This window comes from Pundamilia nyererei, unplaced genomic scaffold (assembly GCF_000239375.1).
Source record: "Pundamilia nyererei isolate P.nyererei 1_Seehausen unplaced genomic scaffold, PunNye1.0 scaffold00023, whole genome shotgun sequence".
In the NCBI taxonomy this organism is placed as follows: domain Eukaryota; kingdom Metazoa; phylum Chordata; class Actinopteri; order Cichliformes; family Cichlidae; genus Pundamilia; species Pundamilia nyererei.
In genome coordinates, this window is record NW_005187424.1 from 2,403,914 (window position 1) to 2,413,285 (window position 9,372).

The window sequence follows — 9,372 nt, forward strand, 5'->3', positions numbered from 1 at the left end:
TGTGTGAGATGAAATCTAAAATCCTCAAGAACTTAATTTTCTTAGGATTTGAGGTACAGCTTCTGGTATTTGTCATGCAAGATGCCTTTATCTTAACAGCAAGATAGAAAAAGATTGCTGTGAAACTAATACGGTACATTTTGTTACTTGCAGAGTTTTTGTACATCATATTGTGTCTCTGCTTGAAGAAGACCAACCACAGCTGAGCAGTCATAGAAGTCACAGAAGAATAGAGAAAATCTTGGCTCAGTTGGTGTAGTAGATTTATTGGAAGGATGACTGATGACTGAGGAGAGACATTTTAAAGAAAACTTGGAGTCAAACAGTAAGTACAAATGTTTAACCCCAACAGCCTGGTCATCCCCTAAATCCAGTATATCTAAAGAGACCAAAACTACAAAACTAGTAGATTTTTGTCACTTTGGGGATCAGCCTCAAGTGGACAGAGGATAGAGGATTTTGGCTGAATTTTTCAAACTCGAAGATTTCTGAGGTCACTGAGATGTTTAGAAAGGGTCACAGTGACAAAAAGAAATGAGGCCACTCTGGAAGTGTCTGAGCTGAAGATGTTAAGATTTTCACTGGGAGTGACTAGAAATGAGTATGTCAGAGGAGCAGTTCAAGTGTGGATATGAAGTTAGAGAGGCTAAGATGGTTTGGACTTCTGCAGAGGAGAGATATTGGATATACTGGACAAAGGACGCTAAAGATGGAGATGCCAGGCATGAAGAAAATAGAGGAGACTCATGGACGTAGTGAACGAGGACAGGCAGACGGTTGGTGTGACAAAGGGGTTTGCTAGGGATGGAGGCAGATGATCCACTGTTGCGATCCTAAAGGGGGCAGCTAAAAGAAGAAGGCGAGGTCACCGTCTTTACAGCCTGATATAAATGGTTGTTTCTATAGCTGATATCTGCCTTCATAACAACTGCAAGAGGTGATTTTTAAACTTTTTATCTTTGAACTAATGAGGAACCGTTGGTGCACCCTATTTGGATTCAGTAAACCTAGCTAGCTGATGTTAGCGGGTGAAGTAAATCCTTCTAATTGTCCAAATATGGTCACTTGTGGTTCCAAAAAAGCTGGCAAAAGCACCAAAATTTCAGATTTAAAATGTTTACAAACCAGCGGGTGACATCTACGGCTTTCCTTCGGTGAAGAGAACAGAGAGCCTTTTATCAGGAATATATTAAAACTTTATTATTGTGAAATGTTAAGGCATACATACAAATGTTTCCTTTACAAAAGTTCACAGCAACATCACGTTGGGTCAACCAGCTGAAGCGAGGCAACTTAACACAACCTTTTGTATTCATCATCAACTATAACTTAAAGATAGAGTCCATCTTTGGCACCAGGAAACAAGACCATTTAAAGTAGATATGAAAAAAATAATAATTACAAAATATATTAACTTCTCTCACTTCAAACAGCCATTTGTGTAAACATGTTGCAGAATAAGCAAAGGGCAGTAACTCTGACACACTGCACTGACCAGCAAATGCACTGTGATGGAGGATGAAGGAGAACATCGGGTAAACGTGAGGTTTCACACGCTAATATTTAAAAACTGGATGAGCTTATTGGCTTCTTCAGAAATCCACTGATGATGAGTTTTAATGTCCTTTCCCCATGGAGTGTGGCACATTCCAGTTAAATAGAAAACACATTCATTGAAAACAGAAGTGTACATTCATCAGTGTTCAGTGATCCTACATCACGCAGGGAGAAATAAATAGAAGAGTCCATATTAGGCTTACAGTATAGTCTACCCAGAAATGTGAGATACTTGAAAAACAGCTGAATATAACAGCGATGGAGTAGCAAATGTGGGCCAATTATAGTTGACCGTTTCAACGTTCGTGGTAGATCCAGCTACCACGACTCAGAAGAAATAACCACCCCAGAAAAGGAGTCATGTGGAGAATGCCTGCCATTTTAACAAGGGCGAAGGGTCAGACTTTAGATAGCCTTTTTCTTTAACGGGAGCATTCCCTCAGCGAGGAATGTGAGAAGATTAGCTCCTCTGTGGCATGGGAGGGGAGCGAAACGCTGGGTAGCCACCTTCTGAGGCCCCAAACATTAGCCGGGGATCTGGAAAACCGGACCCCAGAGAAACGGCGTCAATCCTCACAGGCTTTTTAAAGAGAGAACCGAGCAGGCATTTTGCAGGCTTCGCATTCAAAAAAATGTTTCCAAATCCCCCTCTGAGCTGCGAGCAAGGCCTCCGAATGTATTTTAAAGAGGAGGGCAACTGTTAATTTAGCTCTGTTAAATTCTGAGTCATTTTATAAATATTCCCATTACTTTCAGAGGGCATGGTAACAGGGATGCTACTGGAAAACAAAACCAAGAAGTGAGTCATGTGTATATAATTAGAAAAAGAAAGTGGTGCACATTTAGGACAAACAAAATCACATCAATTATGAGCAGCATTTACATGTATAAATACAATACATAATTAAAAAATAAAAAGAGAAACATGCACAATATATGCACAGTCAGCAGCCCAGTTCCTGTCACGCTGAAATACTGTCCAGGTACCGTGAACGAATCCCAACTGCCCGTTTATGAGTTGTGCAGAAACAGCAGAAGGAAATCTCAGCACACACATGTTGATTTAAGCCAGACGTCGAGGAAGCCCTTTAAAGTCTCAGCCAAGAGTCTGTGTCAGTGCTGCTGTCAGTCATACGAGCCGCAGCGAGCGCTCAAATGAGGATTTCCACCACGTCTGCGCCCAAGCTGTTGAGGCTCCTTAGCATCTTCGGCGGAAGCTTTGGCTCCTCCGAGGTTTCTACAGGCAGGACAGAATTTATAGATTAGAAAAAACAACACTGGAAGGCAAACTGCCGATGCACGTGTCATTCGTTTAGATAAATATCTGTTATTTATACGTCCAGATTGTTTTGGAGTTGCTCGTTTTTGGAAATATCCTCTGTGAAGAGGTCTGCACTTGCCCTGCGGTGCTGAAAGCACCAAAAACCTGATGTGAAAACTAAGTAGCAACATCTTTTTTTTCTAGAAATCATGACCCAGTTACCACGTGGTTCCTGGAGGAACTATTTTCTCTCAACCATATTATGGTAGAAACGCAGCGTGGCCAGAGGCCTCTGTGGATCTTTTTTGATCCGAGTGTTTCAGCTGTAATATTCATGTTTGCTGATTTGACTGGAGGAAACAATGTAAAGCTACTTGTCGGAGTGATTTTTCTATTTAATTCAATGACACATTCTTAAAATGAGCTGTGAGGAGCTGACTGGGCCTTAAGCACTTCGAAAAACCCACCAGGTGTAGCCGCTGAGCTTGCTTCACACATCTTGAGCTTGCCGTGCTCTGCTGTGGCCTCAGGCTCCTGTGAGGCCTCGTCGCTCTGCGTGCTGCAGTCTCGGCTCAGGACCTTAGCAGCAGCAAGCAGCTTGGGCTGCAGCACAGCTGAACCTGTCTGGTCATCTGAGAGGCTCTTTCCTGCAGACAAAGAGAAGAAACTGCTTAATTACCCGCCTACATCCACATTTACGCGCTCCTGAACATCTGCCGCGCAGAGCTCTTCCCATGACTATTCTGGATGGGGCTATTCTGGAGTGAGAGATGATATGCATTCCAGTTTAAAAACAGGGCTGTGTCCTACTTGTTTTTGTCTTTTTCAGGGTGTGCGCATTCTGTCTGGCAGTTGTCACAGGATAGCGTGTGTAATTAAAGATTCCAGATTCCTCAGCTCGGCACGAATAGTAAGGGAAGAAGCTCACCTTTGTTCTCCATGCCGCCGGTCGCTATGTTGATGGAGGGGACGGATCTGGCTGAACGAAGCCCCTGTTTCTCAGGCTTGCTCTGCTCCAACCTGGAGCGCTGCTGGAGGACTTTGATCACCGCGTCCTTCTCCAGGAGCTGAGCGTGAAGAGCGCGGATCCTGAACGCACGGAGAACATCGTGAGTTTAGAAAAAACACCACAGCGCAGGCAGAAGGAAACAATGAAGTATGGATGAAAAGATGATCACCTGTTCTCCATCTCCTGACGTCTGTGATGGGACAACGGCAGGTCTTCATTAAAACTACTGTCCGGAGAGTGCCGCGGGGAGTGATTGATGATAGTTGTATCTCTGAAAATAAAATAGACGGTTTTCTAAATAATCCCCCAATTTTTACGTTTTGAATCTTCACTCCATTTTGACAGATTTGTTTGTACCTCTGTGCTGCAGCTGTGGCTGCTGCATCCATTGCAAACTGCCTCATGGTGCTCTCCTCCAGGTACTTTTGCTCCCACTTGGTGATATCTGCCTCCAGGGCAAGGATACGCTCCTCCTTCTCCCTCAGATGCTGCTGCAACCTGGACGAGCTCGGCTCTGAAGCTGTGGAATCAGTGCTCTGGTTCTGGGACTGAAACGGTAGACAGAATAGAGCGTTTAACACCCAAGGAAACAAAATGCTCTAAATCTGACTCTCTGAAAATGTGTTTATCCCTCAATCCACTTTTACTACTTTAACTATGCAGGAATCCTCTAGCAGACTAATGCTGGTCCCTTTCACCCTGTGAACCAGCCAAGTGTTTCTATAGGATAAGCCGCTAGGACATGTTCACATTGTTAAAATCTGCTAACTGAACCATTGGGGGGGGGGGCTTGTTTTCCTCACCTGTTGTGCCCTGAGGCTTTTTAGCTCCTGCTCCAACCTCGTGCGTAGCCGGAGCTCCAGCTCTTCCCGCTTCTCACAGGCGGCCTGCAGCTGGGCCAGCGCACTCTGCAGCCTCTCCACTTTCTTCACGTACGCCCTCTTCCTCTGAAGTTCTTCTTCCAGCTGACGGTTGCGAGTCTGCGCCGAGGCCAGAGCCTGCTCCATCAGCTCCCGTTTCCGCTGGCACTCCTCCCTGGACACTCGCAGGTGCTGAATCTGCTTCTCCAGACATTCGCGCTCCCGCTGCTGCTCTTCATCTGCAATACAGGAAACAGCAGGTTAATGAAGGTGACGAGGCTGTTAGCAACTTAAAAATAAATCTTTTGAGATTCTTCCTGGCTTTTGTTTGATTTTTTAAGCCTATAAAACTATATCACTGAAAAAAAAAAAGAGTTAAATTGGTCTCCTCTAAAGAGAAGCTCCCATGGCCTTCACTGGGGTCAGTGAAGCCTTCACTTCGGGAGCATTTCAGTGCATTTTCTAAGGAATGTGACCCAACAACAGACATAAAGGCATGTGGTTCAACATTAAAACATTTGACACCTCATTTTTTGCTAAGTTTATTGCCCTCGTAAACATGGGATCAGTAAAAACAATATTTCTCATTGAATCTTTGAAAGCTAGTCTGCATTTCAATGAGCCCTTTTAGAAAGTTTAACTGATGTGCCTCTTTAAAAGGGGGCTGATTACACAACATGAGTGCATGCCTGTGGAGGGAATGCAGACTTCCTCTTATCCACTTACGCACACAGGCATAGCCTTGTACTGGTAAAAGCTCTGGAATGCCTCTGAGGACGTGAAGTAAACAAGCAGCTCAAAATATATTTCATGTGGTTCTCATAACACAAACATATAAACTACACATCCCACTATTGTACTGCTTTTCTCTGCTATGCTGAGATAACCGTTTGGGAAAGATAATCATAGACACTGACACGACTGCATTTACTGCCCAAATGTTCCAACATAAGTGTTATTCCACCTAATCCTCGCTGTAGGGATTTCTCTACAGCTCAGTTCTGCACAGAGCTAAAAGGGAGCAAAGAAATATTCACAACTGGCCGATCATCATTAAGCTATGGCATGAAAAAGAAATGCCCAAATAAGGAGAATGAGCAAGTCATGGGTCATGTAGAGTTAGGCCAGGACACCCAGACGTATTAGTTCCCCTTGAGAAGGGAGGTCATTAGTAGCGATGCAAAACTGAGCACATCAGTAAAAAAAAAAAAAAAAAAGGGGGGGGGCATTCCTAGTGGCAAACACCCTGAAAGCCCTAAAAACATCTCAGGAATCCAGGCCACATTTACTGCAGCATAAAAAAAGGTCTGGAGTCTAGGTGCCAAAAGTAACTTACAGGGGAGATACACCCATTTGTGTGACAACATGTAGACAGCACCACATCACTAAAGAAGGAAACCAATCCCTGCTCAGCTATGTTCCTGCTATTGTTCAGTGTTTCACAGGGAATTGTGATTGAATCTGTGATGAACTGCAGCGTGAGAGGAGTTTGTAACAAAAGACTGATGTGGACTCACTTTGCTCCAAGAGTTTGACAAAGACGTGCTGCTTCGGGTCGGCGCAGTCCGCTCTGTGCTTGTTAGCCACGTCGAGTTGCTCTGCACAGAGATGACCAGCATACCACAATGAGCACATACGCATAAGGTAGGTTTAAAGCCAGGAGACAGACAAATAAAAATGGAAACTTACCTCGCAGGTCTCTGTTGAAGTCATGCATTCTCTTAACCTCTGCCTCTAGTTTATTCCTCATCGTTTTCTCCAGAGTTTCTCGCTTTCCAGAGCCTTTCATGAGGGTCTCATAAGCCTCAGATATCCTCTGAATCTCCAACTCCAACTGGGAAGAAAGAGAGAAAATGAGTCTCTGGGGGAGGAATTCCTGCATATTGTCTGGTTTATGTTGCAAATGTTAATATCAATGAGGCTAATTAGTCTACTGAATACCACCCGCTGTGAAATGTCTCTTTAATACTACGTGAATGAATAATGGAATTAACATTCCAGACTGAACACTCGTGATCCCAGGTGCCAGCCATTTATCTCCTCACATGCCGACATGTTTTTAAAGACAAAAGGAGATGCGTTGTAGAGATTCCATGCTCTGAATTAGTGAGAAAACCCGTCACCTCCTGCCCCAGCTAAAAACTTTTGTTTTCTCACGACCTAAACGAACCATTCACTACCATCCTCTCACCTTCTGAAGCCTGGTGGCCTTTTCCGTGTACACCTCCAGTTCCTTCCTGAGCCGCTCGTTCTCCCGCATTAATGTGTCGCTCCGAGGGGAGTTGCAGTCTGAAGCTGCTGTGATGCTGTTGTGAGTCTCCTGCGACTGAGCAGACACAAACCTGCAGACAGGAGATAGCAACAGTGCTGAAAAGACCGCCAAAATAAAAGAACAGCAGACTTCTCTGGGGCTGTTCTTCTTTTTTGATAGCGCATGTGTTTGTGGATGTTACCTGTGCTGTTGTGTGTAGAGGGGAGGATGGGGGTCTTGGTTGTATTGCACATATTCCTGTGAGTGGCTGAGCATGTATCCAGGAAGTCTGACACAGAAAGGATAGTCTGGAGGTGGTCCTCGCTGCTCTGCACACGGCTGAGCCCTTTGTCTGTCAGGTGTCGCAGCATTTAAAACATTATTGTGATGATTATAGAGCTGTGGGTAGCTGTGTGAGGGACTCATAGGCAGACTGTTCCTAGACCGGTTTCTCTCCAGAGAAAGCTGCATGAGTCTCTCACTGAGAGAGCGAGCGTGCTCTCTCTTCAGATCCCACTGTGCCTCACGTCCACTTCCCACTACATCCATGCTGGGTCCATTGTGCTCCGCCTGCCCCTTCTGAGAGTTCAGGAACTGGGAGTGGGCTTTGGCTTCCTCGTAAGTAGGCAGTTCCTCCTTGTGGAGATGGTACAGGTGGCACACGGGGCTCTCAGAGTGCAAGCTGTCTCCTTGGTGCTCCTGACCTTGAGGCTCCTGCCTTGTTGACATCTGGATGTATTGAGTGTCCTCCTGAGTGAGGCTCTCCAGAGAGGAGCGGGGACTGCCGGTGCCGCCGCCGCTGCTGCCTCCACGCAATGCCTGCTGCTGGATGGCTAGAAGCGTGCGCGTGTCAGTCAGGTTTCCGTAGCGGAGCTGTTCCTGGATGAGACGGTGCAGGACCGTTCCAGAGGACTCCTCGGCAGTTCTCATGTCAGCCAATGAAAAGACAGTTTAAAAAAAAAAAAAACGAAACACAAACAAGCCTCGATGTGGCAGCGTGGGCGCTTCACAAATCACACATCTGAAAGGAAAAGAACTGTGGTCAGACTCAACACTGCACAAACCTATCCACACTTCTGTTACACAATGCTGTGTGTGCACGAGCTGTAGCTGGAAATACCCCTGATAGTGATGTCACTGGAGATCCAGTTTTTATGGCCCACATGCTGCAATGCATAACTTTCTCCAGTCACACAAGCATAATACTCAACGGTTGCACAGACTCAAAAGATTCCAGTGATTCAGGATCAGATAATGCCCAAAACATGATGAAGACATATAAAGTCTTCAGAATATGAATGATGGATGCTTTAAAATGCACTGGATACTTTATACAATTAACTCATTTTAACTTTCAACGTGAAAATCTGGATAGAGAGTAAAATTAATGCCTTATTAAACCACTACAATGTGTCCTGACCGCACAAAATAGCTACACAGCTACATGAGATCAAGAGTGAATTACGCAAAACATCATCAAGTCTAATCCTCCAAGCTGAAAAAGCAGCAGTAAAGATTATTTAAAAATCAGTTTAAAGACATTAATGTCAGGGGTGTGAAACATAGGGCCTGGTGACCAGAACCGGCCGCCACAGGGTCAATTTGGCCAAAGTAAATGTTCTTGTTTTGTTTTTACAAAGTGTGAAAAGTCTTTAAATTCTTTACTATTTGAGTTTGAATTATAAACACATAAAACACAAAATGCAAAAGCTTTATGGGTAACTCTACATTTGAATGGTTTGTGCCTTTATAGCTCCTGCATGAATGAGACTGTTTAGTAAATGGATGGATCTGTGTGTGGCTCATGAATTAAAACGGGACTCAGATGTAATCTGTTAAGTAAGTAACTCCATCCGGAGTGGACTCCGTCCACACACAAACCGACAGAAAACGTTCAGATAAACCTATTCAGATAAAATGCTAAACTCACCAAATTTTTTGTCTCATCGCACAGTGAGCGGTGCCGTCGTATCTCAAATCAATGATCTGCGCTTATTGTTCAAAATAAACGTCCACAAGTGTGCGGAGCTCCTTTCCTCCGTGCGCATGTGTGCGCGCTGACGGGTAGCAGGCAGCAGACTGAGCAGAGCGGAGCTGCGAGGCGCACTAATAAATAACTGAGAGCTGATTGTTCGCTGCGGCTGGAATGACAGGAATGCAAAGGCTCCGAGTCCCTGTGGGATCAAAAGCAGAGCAGAGGGGAGGAGGGAGAGGATGAGGAGGAGGAAGAGGAAGAGAGAGGGGCGGTGTGTTTAAAAAAAATGGATTCAGAGCAGCAGAAGCAGCAGCCCCTCAGCTGGCTGCTTGTGTCATGTAAAAGAGCTCGTTGTTGTTTTTTGTTGTGCGGCTTCAGGACATTTGAATGCACAGTTTCTATAGCTGAGGAAGATTTAAGTCCCTGCATTCTCATGTTTGAACGTTTCTGTGGCACTGC

The 9,372-nt window shown here is 44.9% G+C and overlaps 1 protein-coding gene across 1 annotated transcript; it reads right to left on the reverse strand.

Moving 5' to 3' along the window:
• Positions 1-1,184: 1,184 nt before the first annotated feature.
• amotl2a (angiomotin like 2a) lies at positions 1,185-9,103 on the reverse strand. Its single transcript, XM_005727177.2, has 11 exons — positions 8,869-9,103; positions 7,141-7,959; positions 6,879-7,029; positions 6,377-6,521; positions 6,205-6,285; positions 4,631-4,926; positions 4,185-4,375; positions 3,997-4,098; positions 3,747-3,907; positions 3,286-3,465; positions 1,185-2,794 (listed from the first exon to the last, which is right to left on the reverse strand). Exons 2-11 carry the CDS (start codon positions 7,866-7,868, stop codon positions 2,709-2,711), a joined length of 2,121 nt encoding a protein of 706 aa, XP_005727234.1. The 5' UTR covers positions 7,869-7,959; positions 8,869-9,103; the 3' UTR covers positions 1,185-2,708.
• Between the last annotated feature and the right edge of the window lie 269 nt (positions 9,104-9,372).